This window comes from Sylvia atricapilla, chromosome 6 (assembly GCF_009819655.1).
Source record: "Sylvia atricapilla isolate bSylAtr1 chromosome 6, bSylAtr1.pri, whole genome shotgun sequence".
NCBI lineage: Eukaryota > Metazoa > Chordata > Aves > Passeriformes > Sylviidae > Sylvia > Sylvia atricapilla.
Window position 1 is genome coordinate 41,251,124 of NC_089145.1, and position 13,370 is coordinate 41,264,493.

The window sequence follows — 13,370 nt, forward strand, 5'->3', positions numbered from 1 at the left end:
AAATCAGGGATTTTGCTGCACAAGTACTTTAGGATTGCTGGAATATGTAAAATGTAGGTCTCTCTGAAGTACAAATGCATGCTTGTTTTGGTATTTTGGGTTTTAGGTTTCCAGTACTATTCATTTCTTCATGAACTTTTGTTTCCTCTGGTGCTGAGAATGAGGTCATTATTGCTATGAATCATGGAGCTCTCATATTATCCACAGATTTTTGGATTATAAAGGCAGAAAGGGAACATTTGGGCCACTCTGTCTGACCTTTTGCATTATGTTGGCCAAAGGATTCCCTTGAATTTATTTTTTTAAAATAATGCCTTTATCTCATCTTGATTTAGACATTTAGACATTTCTAGTGATGGACAGTCAGTTGCATACCTTACTGAAACTTGCTTAAAAAATTAATAACAAAGGAAAGGCAGCTAAAACTGTAAATGCTTTTTCTTTTCCATAATTTTTTGTAAATTTGGGCACTTTTATAACCTAAGTCCCCTTGTGCCCTGTTATTTGCATGGGTATGTCCATAGTAGCAGTAGCTTTCCATCCCTTTAGGAGCTTTTCCATGTGGGTAGCAGTCTCCATATGTGAAATGATCATTGTTTTCTTCCAGCCTCAAAGAAAACATTTATCTTACGATTGTATAATTTTTGAATACATATTAAGTATTATCTGCTGTTTTCAGCTGTTGTTGTATGTTCTCCTAAACTGTTCCAGCTCTGAAAAGAAGTTTGAAAACAACGGCCTGTTTTTACAACTACTTCCTGCTGATAATTGTGCCCACAATATTCATAGTAAAGGCCAACCCAGTGCTACTGCATGACTCAAGTTTCCCTTTTTGCTTTGCTGTAGTAGCTACACATGTAATCATGGAGAGAGATTGCTGGAGGCTACCTTAAATGAAATCCAGAAGTGCCACATTTTTGCTGTGACCTTTGCTTACAATTTCGGTGGACATGTGAACTACTCTAAGGAGCAAGGGAACTCTGTGTTAAAGCTACTCTATGTTAATACTACTCTATCTGTAATGTGGCTCTAAAGTGATTCAGAGCTCTCTGAACCCTGCTAGTCAATTTCCCAGCTCCTTAGCTCTGATCTTATGTCACTATAAATGCATCCCATGCTCTCTGTTTCTTCTTGGACAAAAAGGTGGGGTTGTTTTCCTTCCAGTAATAAAGCTTACGCATTTGTAATGTGTTAATAAGTTTAGATTTTCCACCAAAGGTTATTTAACAGTTTGAGAAGCTTGAAGAATATTGTGGTATACTGATTTCATGTCTGTAACTGAAAAGCACCTGGGTTAGAAAAGCACCTCTCTGGCTCACCTAAAATCTGAATTAGCACTGATGCTCCTTCTGACTTCTCCTGTCCCCACTGACAGCCGCCAAGCTCTAGGACCACTCAAAGTTACTCACTTTGGTGCCTCAATAACCAATTAGATGCTTTTCTTTTGGTGTTTAGGGTTTTTTTTTTTTTTTCCTCCTAAATTGTGGTGAGATCTATCAGATATGAGTGATAATTTTACTTTGTCTCATTGGGGATGGTATCTCAGGGTGGGCATAGAATAATCAAGCACTTCAAGTCAATAATGAGCTGGGAACATTTTCAGACTTAGAATATTTCTTGAGCACAAAATTGGCATTGTGATTTCTTCCTAGATCTGTTTGATGAGCTGACAATTATTATGGTTCCTTGGCAATTGCATTGCTGAAGTCTTTCCATTTTCTCTTTTTCTCACTTTTACAAAAAATTTGCACTGAATTCAGTATTTCTCTGTAAATTTATAAGCTGTTTTACAGATGGTTTTTGTTAGCAGTTTCCTTACTGTGTTAAAATTTCAGATTACTGTAATGTCTTGCATAATACTACCTATAATGGATTTCTGATTGTTTTTCAGAGCCACACTGAATTTTCACCTAATTAACTACCCAGCTATGCTGTGGTTTTTAATGCAGAAATTAATTTCCACCAAATAATATTAACATAATGTACTAAATTTTGTAAAAAAATTTGGAGTACATTCATACAATTTCAAATGCAAACTAAGGGTAGAAATGCTCAAGGATAAAAGTTCTTAGCAGGGAAAATGTTTATGTATCAACTGATTACGTTATCTGAATTACTCTCCTTCCACAGCTGATAATGTTTAGGAGAAATGTGCACTCTATTACTCTGGCTTACTTGAAGAACATTCACTAATAGTTATGTTACCACAATATGCACCAAACTACACTGATGTCTCTCATTTCATTCAGTGCTGGATTTCCTAACACATAGCTGCATACAAAAACCTCACATACAGCCCTGCATACATGTTTTCTTTGCCTGCTTCACTCTCTCCCCTTCTGTCACACTTTACCTTGACACTCCTTTTAATAACAAAACCAGAACCTTTTTACAACAGGTCAAGCCACACCTGAGTAGCTGATAGGCGATCCGGCATGTGCTCATTAACAGCAGTACAAGGGCTACCTTTGCACTTTGGGCTTCATGGTGCCTTTCTTTCCGCCTCTCTATTTTTGATGCTGTTTAAACAATGCATTTGTAAGTGTGCTTGCTTTCAGTTGAATCTAATGGAAACTTGTAGTGGTTTGGCTTGTTTTTAGCTATTATGTTTTCCAAGTGTGCCCATAATGATTTTGCAGCAGCACAGGATATCATGAAGGGAGTGAAAACTGAAAGGTAACAGCTGATTTACTTGGCTGAGGAAGGGAATAGCCAAAGCAGCTTTCCCTTTCCAGTTCTTTGATGGGTGCTCATAGAAGAGAACAAAAGAAGAGAACAAAACTTACTTCAGTTTTCTTACTTTGCTCTTCCATCTGATGATGCTTAATATTCCTAAGTGTAATAGGAATATTCTACCTTGATGTTTGTTACTGGTTTTAGTTACCATGGAATAATAGAATGGCCTAAGTTGGAAGGGACCTTGAAGATCATCTTGTTCCACTCCCTGCCTTGTGCAGGAACGCCTTCCACTGGTCCAGGTTGCTCCAAGCCCCATCCAACCTGGCCTTGAACACATCTAGGGATGGAGCATCCACAGCTTCTCTGGGTAACCTGTGCCAGGGCCTTACTACCCTCACACTAACAAATTTCTTCCCAATATCCAGTCTAATCCTACTCTGAATTTGAAGCCATTCCCCCTTGTCCTGCACTACAAGCTCTTCTCCATCTTTCTTGCAGGCTCCTTTCAGGAACCAGAAGCAATTAGGTCATCCCAAAGCCTTCTCTTTTCCAGGTTGAAAAATCCCAATTATCTCATCCTTTCCCCATAGCAGAGCTGCTCCATCCCTCTGATCATCTTTGGTGGCCTCCTCTGGACTCTCTCCAACAGCTCACTGTTCCTCCTGTGCTGGGATCCCAGAGCTGGATGCAGCACTGCAGGTGGGCTCTCAGCAGAGCAGAGGACCTCCTTACCACTGGTCTTTCTTAGGCTGCAGGATATGATGAGTATTGTAGGTCACCCAAGTGGTTGCCTTGTTCTTGGAGACCGTCACTTCACAGAGACAAGTTGAGCAGTAAAGTCAGCAGGTGCTGGCAGGGTGTTTTTGGCAGCTGAACAATTAACTGGTTGTTGGCTGTTAGCAAGTGGTGAATTGACCTAACCTGTATTTGGTTTCTTTGACAGTTAACCTGGGTTTATTTCTTCCATTTCTTTGGCTTGCTAATGAAATGGAATTAAGAAATACTGTCCCATTCAAGAAGTGTGTATGTTCCTTGACTTCTTTCACAGACATGTTACTTGACCTCAGCGACCTTCTTCAGGTACTGTACTCTTTTAATTTGACTTTTTTTTTTTTTTTAATTATTAAAGTTTAAGGTGTTTTAATTTTTCACTAAAAATCCTGAGTGGAAAATCACTGGGTTTGGAAATCTGAGTAATTTTTCGGTACAATTACATGTCAAAGAAATTTTTGCTTTTAATGCTGCAGACAACATAGCAAGAGTTAGTATGATCCTTTCATCAGGATTCAGTCACTGCAGTGGCACAGGGTCAGATGCTGCATATTTTTAAAACAACAGTTGTTGAAGACAGAAATAACCTTTTTGGTAGGTAATGCTGTGTAAATGTATTTGTGCACTTCAGAACTGTGTTTTATAAAATGTATTTTGAGAGAAATACGAACTTGTTCTGTCTGTGGAAATAGAAAGCTCTGCTGACATATGTTGTCTTACCCTCATTCTCTCTGTTACAACTGTTTTACATACAATGCGAGTAGGTTACTTGCATCTATTTTTGTCCTCCCAGCTGTCTTGGTAAATGGCATCCCTCTGAAGACTATTTATTGCTTGAAGCAATCTGCTGGAAATGCAATAATCAAATGAATCTTTAATTCTGAAATTTAGTAACTTTCTTCTCTTTTCTAAACTCTGATTGAATTATTTTGATTGCTCATGACCAAACAGTACATGTGTAGAATGGGAGGTTTGTTTCCTTCTAAACACAGGTAATTTTTCATGGTGATGGTTTTGAAATAGAATGATCACAGTAATATGAAGAATAGTCACAATGTGAACTAGAAGAGGTATTGTATCTGTAAGAGGAAAAGGAAAAGATGTATTGTCAGCAGAAACAGACAAGAAAGATTGAATGATTTGTCTTTTCCCCTCTGTGCATTCCAGCCAGAAAAGATGCTGAGATGGGACTTATGAGGAACAAAAGGTTAAAGAGGGGTAACTGAGGAGATGGGAGAGACAGAAATACATTACTAGTAGGGAAATAATCAACCTCTGAAAGAGAAAAACCCAGGATTTTGGTATCTTGATCTGCATTAAACTGTATCTTCTGATGAGCTCTACTTCATGGCTTCTTTGAGGTGAATCTGAGCAAACAGGAATGTTGAATGTTACTGTTAAATCTCCCTATCCAGAAAGTCCTGTTTAAGAATACGTAAATGAGTTTTTCAGGTTCTAGCTTGATTATTTTTTTCCTCCTACCCCAAGTCTTTAAAAAAAAAAAAAAAAAAAAAAATCAAACAAACCACCACAAACAAAGCCACAAACCAAACAGAAAACCACAACTATGAACCAAGCAAAAAACCCCCAAAAACAAAAAAAACCACCAAACCACCTTGGTAGCAAAACATTTGTGCCCAAGCAGAAAATTTCAGTGTATTGTGTTTAGATGAGTCTTTCCCCACAAAACCTCGACCTAAAAAAGAATGTTTATTTAAAATATTTCATTAGATGGTACTATTTTATCTTTAAGTGCCTCTTTTTTTTGAGGCCTGGTCTCCCTTCCTGAAGTTGTGATATAAATTTCTTTAAGGAAGAAGAGTTGAAAGCAGTAGTAGGAGTGGCAGTGGTATTATCTTTTTGAAGTATTTAATTTGTTCATACTCATCTGTACAAAATTTATCATAGTGGTCCAGGTAACTGATTTTCTTGGTGAAATGAGAAAGATGTTGATTTTATGTCAAAAAATTTGCATCTGAAGTCTAAAAAATGAGCTACTGCTTACCTGCACCAACTCTTGCTTAGAAACTTATAGCAAATATTGAGATTTTTCTTCAGAATGTTCTTGATGATGCTCAGTTGCAGTGGGAGGTGAGAGACCTGCAGGGCTCTTTGTCATCTGGCTGCAGGAATTTTGTAAGAAAGTCACCACATGAAACATCCTTACAGATTGTCTTCATGGTGGCTACTGACCGAATTATTGAACACCTTGAAATAGGTTTCAGTGCATTTGAGAGCAAAAAAATCATAAAATCATTACAGGTGGAAAAGACCCCCAAGATCACTAAGTCCAGCTATGAACCATCACCATGTTCACGGCAAAACCATGTCCTGAATCTGCTGTTACCTGTAACTCAGTGTTTGTTTAAAAACTTGTCTTCTATTCTTTCTCTCTTGATCTGTTTAGCCTTTTCTTTTTTATTTTAAAAAGGATTAGAGGAATCCTAAGAATGACCTCTTAGGCTTTGGTTTGTACTTGTACAACTTCTCTTTCTGGTCTTTCTGAAGTTACTTTGGAACTTAAAAAAATATATAAAAAATAAAAAGCTGTTCTCCTACAGTGTAATGTGCTTTTAGGATAGTATTGTGCTGCTAAAACTAAGCAATAGAGGAGACTAATTTTCACTGTTAATGGCAGTCTGTGTAAAAAGTCATATCAGTTTTCCTCTTATGCTGATGACTGAGATGTAGGAGTTTGTCTTGTTCCACTGGGGAGCTACTGCATTTTCATAATAACTTTTGGAGCTTCAAAATTGCTGCCATCTTGGGAAAAGACAAAAAGTGGGTTTTTTTTTCTTTTTTTTTTTCTTTTTTTTTTTTCTTCTTTTTTTCTTCTTTTTTTCTTTTTTCTTTCTTTTTTTTCTTTTTTTCTTTCTTTTTTTTTCTTTTTTTCTTTCTTTTTTTTTCTTTTTTTCCTTCCTTTTTTTTTCTTTTTCAATTTTTTTCTTTTTTTTTTTTTTTAATTGGAAAGGCAATTTCCTTGGTGTTTTATCTTCATGTGAAATACATTTTATATCTTGTAAATCTTCTGTTGAAAGTGTTGTCGAATCCAGAATGCCTCTGATACATTTGAACTTCAAGGCATGATCTGAAACGAACTGAAAATGTCCAGAGCACTGCTACAAATCAGGCGCCTTCCTTGTGCCGAGCAGTCGTGCTGCTTGTTGATTGAGTTGGAAGGACGACCAGCCATCAGTCTCTGACAGGGAAAGTACTTGCTTATATTTTCAGATCCTGCATTTTACTTGCAAATACAGTCCTTAGAGAGGTCTGCAATCAGGCCTTTTGTTTGCTTTTTTGTTAGTCCAATCTAAGCGACAGGCCCGGCTTGTTTAGGAGAGCTGCAAAGCCTGTCTAGGCTTGGCCAAGTTTTGAACAGTTTGGGTTTTCTCCCATCTTTCCAAGCATCCCATTCCTTGCACCTGGAGAACTGTTTGGCTGAAGTTTGATCTCGGTGTGATGAAAGGCTGCCTTTCACATCCTCAGAAAGGGCTGGGTTATTTTTTTAATCTCTTGTCATCTCCAGTGTCATGGTCTTTGCAATGGAGTCCTAAAAGACTTTGTGGAGAGGGGTTGGCAGTGCTCTGATCCCCAGTTACAGCCTAGTAGAATATAATTTTAGCATGCCTTGTGGTGTGTCTTGCTGTTAAACGAGGCTTGATGTTCTCGAAGAGCCAGGCTCTTTATAGGAGAGTGCAGCAGGAAAATTACCAGCGATGGATATAATTAATTAAAATGGGATGTTCTCTACTTGATATCAAGAAAAAGTTCTTCACTGTCAGGACAGCCAGGTATGGAAACAGGTTGTTTAGAGCAGTTTTGAAGTTTTTATCCATCAGGGCTCTCAAGATCAACCTGGTCTGCTCTTGTGGCTGAGCCTGCTTGGAGCAGGACGTTGGGCTGGAGACTTGATGAGGTCCATTCCAACCTGAACTACACTGTGGTTGTAGGTAAGGGAAGAGGATGCACAAGAAGTGAAAATCAGTAACTAGTACTTCCTTAGTCTCTCCTCCACTTCAAAACAACTCTCACCCCTATTTCTTCATCTGCAGTTTGTCTAGTCAAGTAACAGTACCTGCCTGTCTAGAAGGACTTTAACTGAGTTACTTTTGAACACTTGTTTTCATTTTTTTAATCTAAAGGCAGCATTGGGCTCCCTGACTCCTCTATGATTGTTGCAAATTATTACTCTGACTTTCTTGCATGGATGGTTTGATAATGGCTTTTTGTACTGCTGTGGTATTGGAGGAAGAACTCTAGGACTGCCACAGATGTAATTAGCAGAAGGAGAGTCTCCTTTGGAGTCCCCAGACTGAAGGCAGTGCTTTAAAGCCCAGTATGAGAGGGAAGCTGCTTAATTTTGATTTGTGACTCTTTTGAACGACAGCCTGACAGGCTGAGTTTGGTACTTGTTTGTATTTTTGTGTGATACCTTTTGACTGCTCTAAATGCAGTATGGATAAAAAAAATTAGGAAGTTTCAGTTTATTGCATGGAGAAAGGTAAAATAGAGTATTCTTTTAAAGACTCTACTGGTTTGCTTCAGTTTTTAATACCCTTTGTTCATTTAAAGTTATTAACATGTTGACTGTATTTGCCTTTATTGCCCCTATGCAAATTGCTGTTGATTGAGTTAATTTAAACAACCTGGTTGGGACCTTCAGGCATTACTACACTAGAAGTGTTAATAATGAATCAAATAACCACAGGTGCCTCTTTCCCCAGCAACAGACACTCTCCTTAAAAACTCATTTGCTTTTCATGCTTGCTTAATTATTTAGGCAAGCAGCCATGGATGTTTCACAGTGTGAATTCTCATCCTGTTCCAACTGCCCGGTTTTTGTCTTTCTAGAAGAATATCTTAACCACTGTCACATTTGTAGTACTTTGCCAGAATGCCACACTATGGTCACGAAAAGCCTTCTTGGAAATTGCTTGTAGAAGGGCTATTGATTTATGGAGCTTATGGTCAAACAAAATCTTCAATTCAGTGGTGGCAGCTTTATTTTTTGCTACTGTCCAGAAGTTAACGTGATCTGGTAACTGTATGAATGGGACATTCCCTGTTTCCCCAGGGGAGTTTAAAATTCTGGTAGGTGTTAGACTGATGAATTCCTGTGTTATTGGAAATGAGGTGTTGTTATTTCTGAAAGTGGAAGTATATGGGTATTTGTGAAGAGATCAGGCATGATGTGAAAGCAAGAGGAAATTATGAAAGGATAAGAGTCTCTCTGGAAGTGTCCCTTTGAAGTCAGTGTCTGATGACTGACAGATGTGAAATGAAAAGACTGTCTCCAAAAAAATACTGTGAAGGGCAAAGAGCATAACAAGTAGAAGGATCTTGTTGTGAAGATATAACTGAATAATTGGAAGCCATTCCTTCACTAAATGCCCCTTTTAATTAACATAATGTGTTTGATAATGAGAACAGAAATTAACTATTGGTAAAGGACAACATCTCAGAGAATCGTAAGGTCTCCTGTACAAAGAGGTTTTTGCAGTGCCTTGGTGAGCACAAACCACTTCTTTGTCTGAAAAATGTCTTCCTGCTAAAGAAGCTACTTGTTTTTTTGTTTTGCCTTTTTTTAAAAATAAAAAATCTGTGATGGGTCTACATACTTGTAAACTTACTCTGTTAAATATGAGTTGAGGGTAAGAGAAAATGGTAAAAACTATCGGGGTATGCAGATATTTTAAAATCTCCCCTCTAACAGAGGTTGACACCCCTCTTTTGCATTAATGCTGATGCATTTTTGCATTAAGGCTGATGTGATGCATATGATGCTGATGCATCAACTGGTGTTGATGCTTAAACCTAGTGATTGAATCACGTTTAGGAAATTTTAATATCTGGTGAAAATCTGCAAAAATAGATCACAAGTCTTATGAAAGTATATAAAGCAGTTGTCTCACTTCAGCAGTTTTGATTGGAGAGAGTTTGGAGAAATACTGTTTTTCAGTATGATCCTTTTAAATTAAGGGGAAAAAAGGCTGTAGTTGATGGAGTAAGCTTTAAAGCCACACCAATTCAAGTTTAAGCCAGAGACATCCTTTTAGAAGGGCATTTTTGTTTATTCACCATTCTAAGAACTCATATAAAATTAGGTTTTATAAATGCAAATGTCATATGATTCTAAATTTGGAACGTTAAGCTTTTGATGGATTGGAGTATATGAATTTTTATAAGAAGTTCTTAATGAAGAAAGAACTAGAAATTAAAGTAGGCCTCTAAATTAATTCTCTTAATTTTCTAAGCTTAATGGAGTGCAGAAAAACCAAATGATAAGAGTAAAGAAAGACCCTCTCTAAATGCCTATTTTATATAATATCTTTTCTATCACGGGATCTGTGTGTGTGTGAGTAATGGTTGAAATCAATGATAACAAAATAAAATTTTAGTGAAAGAGCCACCTTCCATTAAACCCAGAAGATGTTAAATACCATGTTTCAGGAGTTCAGTGGCATTACAGATTTCTGGGTGAACTTTATGCTGTCTTTAATTTTTCATTTATGAGAAGTGCCCCAGAACCTGGGAATATCTGTTAACTTTTAAAGTTGAGAAACATATTGTTTGAGAAGGCCTGAAGTCTTTTTTTCCTACTGATTTGCCAGAAAAACTGGAAGCAATTAAATATTCCTGATTCTTTTTGTGACCCTGGCATTAAAAATGTGTGAGCTTCATGAGGAAATCAGTACAGAACATGGACTGTACTGTATATTTTGCTTTCTTTCTAAATTAGTAGTAACCAGAAACTACAAAGAAATAGGCTTGTGGGCAAAAGAAAGAAATTTCCTCATTTACCATTTCTATTTTAATTTATTATTTTGTGCAAATACACTGCCTGCACCTTGAAGTCAGTCATAAAACAGTGGTGATGTGGGTGAAGTGGAAAAGCTGGTTAGATTTAAGTGCATTACTTCTCAAACCATAGATCAAGAGACTTTTAGTTATGCCAAGGAAAGAAGGATAAATAGTCATTGAGCACATTTACTATTCATTTGTCTTTGCTTTAGATTTAATTTGGCAATCACTTTGATTGTTAGAACTTCACTAGAAAAAAAAAATACCTGCTCCTTTATGCCTCTTCATATTTATTTGCTCTTTACTATTGCATTTATGGAAAGTTTGCTTGGGAGGAGTTTCTTAGAGAGTGACATAGTTTGATGGTGACAAACATCAAGTATTTGGATGCCGTGACAAGGAAAAAGGCTAGAAGGAAAAATACTTATTTGGATTAGAATTTTATGGGTTTTTTTCTAGACTAATATGAGAGAACTAGATGAGTTTGTGAGGCCTCTAACAGAGACGTCATATGTACTTGGCTCCACTGAAGTAACTTTATTGATTTGTACGGTGAAATCGTCCTTGCAGAACAAGATCTAAGTGATGAGGTTTAAGATTTATAGTAACTTGGTCGGCCAGCTTAGAAGGCTGAACTTACCGCCAAACACTCATTCTTTATGTTAATATTTTTTAGACAAAAGGTCAAAACAACCCATTTTGAGCTTGGCGTGAATCTAAAGCCAACTGAAACACTGCAGACATTTTGCTTTAGTGATATCTGTTCTGTCTTGGTGGGTCATGGAAAATCATGCTCTCAGACTCCAGTATGAATTGCCAGATTCAGTAGGTGTGTATTTTTTTTCTGTATAAAAATTTGGTGACTTATTTCCTAGTAAATAGACTTCTCATTCAAGGGGTATGTTTTGCTCTTTTCCTTCCCCTAGAATAGTGCTTCTTTGTTGCCTGATATTTCAGGAAGAAAAAGGGCAGTAAAATTTAAGGCTATATTTTTGCATCTTCTAGGCCAGTCCAACCATTGGTCAGACACAGCATGGAATACACTTACTTTTCACTAAATATGGAATTAATTACCATCCTATCATGTATAATTGATTGCACAGTCACTTTCAGGATATGTGATCATTCTGAGAATTTCTTTGAAGTTCTAATTTCTGATTTTTTAATATATTTGAGAAAAATACACATTAAGAACGTTTTCATGTAAACATTTTGAAGGGCTAGGTCAAAATATGTCAGTTGTTTGGGGGTTTGGTTGTTTTGTTGAGATACATATATTTTAGCTAGCTTGGTAGAACCATCTTAACACTTGGGATAAAAGCTTGCTTTTAAACTAAGGTTGGCAAAGCTCTTTGATGAAATGGAAAGAGCAATAGTTTTTAATTCCATAGGCTTGTACCATAATCATCACTCCGTTGTGTAATTGACTGCAAAGTAAATACAGTCACTGTCCAGGCATAGGAAAGAGAGGGGCAGTTTTGTTCCATAAAAGCAATAGAGTATATACCATTGTTCAAAACAAACCAAAACCCTATCTGCTTGGAGTGTAGGAGGATGGAGTTTTTTATACTAACCTTGACCTTTACATGTGCCTTGGGGGAAGGAAGGTGTTCATGGAGCTCCGTGGGAATGTTTGAGACTGATTGGGAACTGGAATATATCCTGCCTTTCTTGCTGACCACAAAAACACATCTTAAGATAGAGAAAGAAAACTTCTTCAGACTTGTAAAATACAAATATGGTTGTCTGTGCTATAAATTGCAAATCAGAATATGAAGAGTTAACTCCTCCCCACAATTTACATCCTCCTGGGTGCAGCAGTGAAGGAGGGGAGGGGAGCAGAGCTCTGTCCCTGGTGCCTGAGCAGGTTTGGTGTGGTTTAGGGCTTTTCTGATTGATTTATTTATTATTTGGTTTATTTTTCTGGTTCTTAATGTTTTTAATGTGATCCCAAGCAATGTCCAAACAGCAAGATATGACAAATCACCCTTGGGGCATGTAGCACCACTCCTTGATTTGGTGAAAAGTTTGGTGTGTGCTTGTGCAATACTTAATTATGCCACTACAGATGCAGAACTGAAATTTGCACCGACTTGTATTTGCTCAGGTTTTGTAATGGTGCAAGATAAATGATACTTTATATATACTGATACTACATTGAAGTCTACTTAATGCCTTATGATGTAATGTGACAACTGAAAAACTACTACAGAGCAGCACTAAGCCACTGAAGAGCATGATGAACAACTTTTTATAATTTTTTCAATATAAACTTATGCTTTGATTTACAATGCTAGTTTCTGCAGATTTTGACAAGCTCTGAGTATTATCCTTTACATATGAATATTACTTGTATAATTTGAATTTTTTTTAAGTAATTGAAGATTTCAAAAGTTGGGGTTTTCTCCTTTCCATATAAATGTTCTATTAAAAACATTTGTGGTTTAAGATTTACATAGTGCTTTTTTTGTCTTTTAATAGGTGAATGTCTATGTGCTGGGAAGAACTTTCCTTCTCTTGGCCAGAGAACTCTGCATAAATGCTCCAGCCATAGGTATTTTTTTAATGATTTGACTTTTGACTATTTAACTCTTTTTTCCTATGGTTACTTGAAAAAAATATGTATGTGTATATATATACATAGTGTTGTATGTTAATATCTAAGTAGTGACTTTATAGTGAAGCTGGAATCAATCCAGGAAGAGGAGCATTGCTGACTGTAAGAGCCTGTTCTCCTTTATATAAGAGCTTTCTTGGACCTAGATGCTGTTTTCTTTTGCAAATAATTTTGTTGCTTTTTCCAAGAGTAATTTGGGCTATACTAAGACAATGGACTGACGTGTAACAAATTTGTGTGTGTCAGCAAGCTCCTACAGGCCTGTCACGCTTCAGTTCCTCAGATGCAACATTTGATAAGTATTTGCCAAATTTACTATCTGTCCATCACCTGTAGCTGAGCTGTTAAGTGCTTGAAATACAAGTGGCTTGGTGGAAAATGAGGAGCAACTTTTTCCGAACATGAATAACTTCTAATAAGTCAACACTAAAATCATAACTGTGATAGAAAGGTGGGGTTTATCGTGTCAAAAGGGCATAGAAGCCATTCTCTGGGTTGTGGG

At 37.0% G+C, this 13,370-nt stretch overlaps 1 protein-coding gene across 1 annotated transcript in view; it reads left to right on the plus strand.

The window, feature by feature from the left end:
• BRF1 (BRF1 RNA polymerase III transcription initiation factor subunit) overlaps positions 1-13,370 on the plus strand; it is a 172,115-nt gene that overhangs the window by 65,938 nt on the left and 92,807 nt on the right. The window contains exons 4-5 of the mRNA XM_066321644.1: positions 3,728-3,759; positions 12,733-12,805. Coding sequence (XP_066177741.1) covers positions 3,728-3,759; positions 12,733-12,805 — 105 coding nt within the window. The remainder of the gene's footprint in view (positions 1-3,727; positions 3,760-12,732; positions 12,806-13,370) is intronic.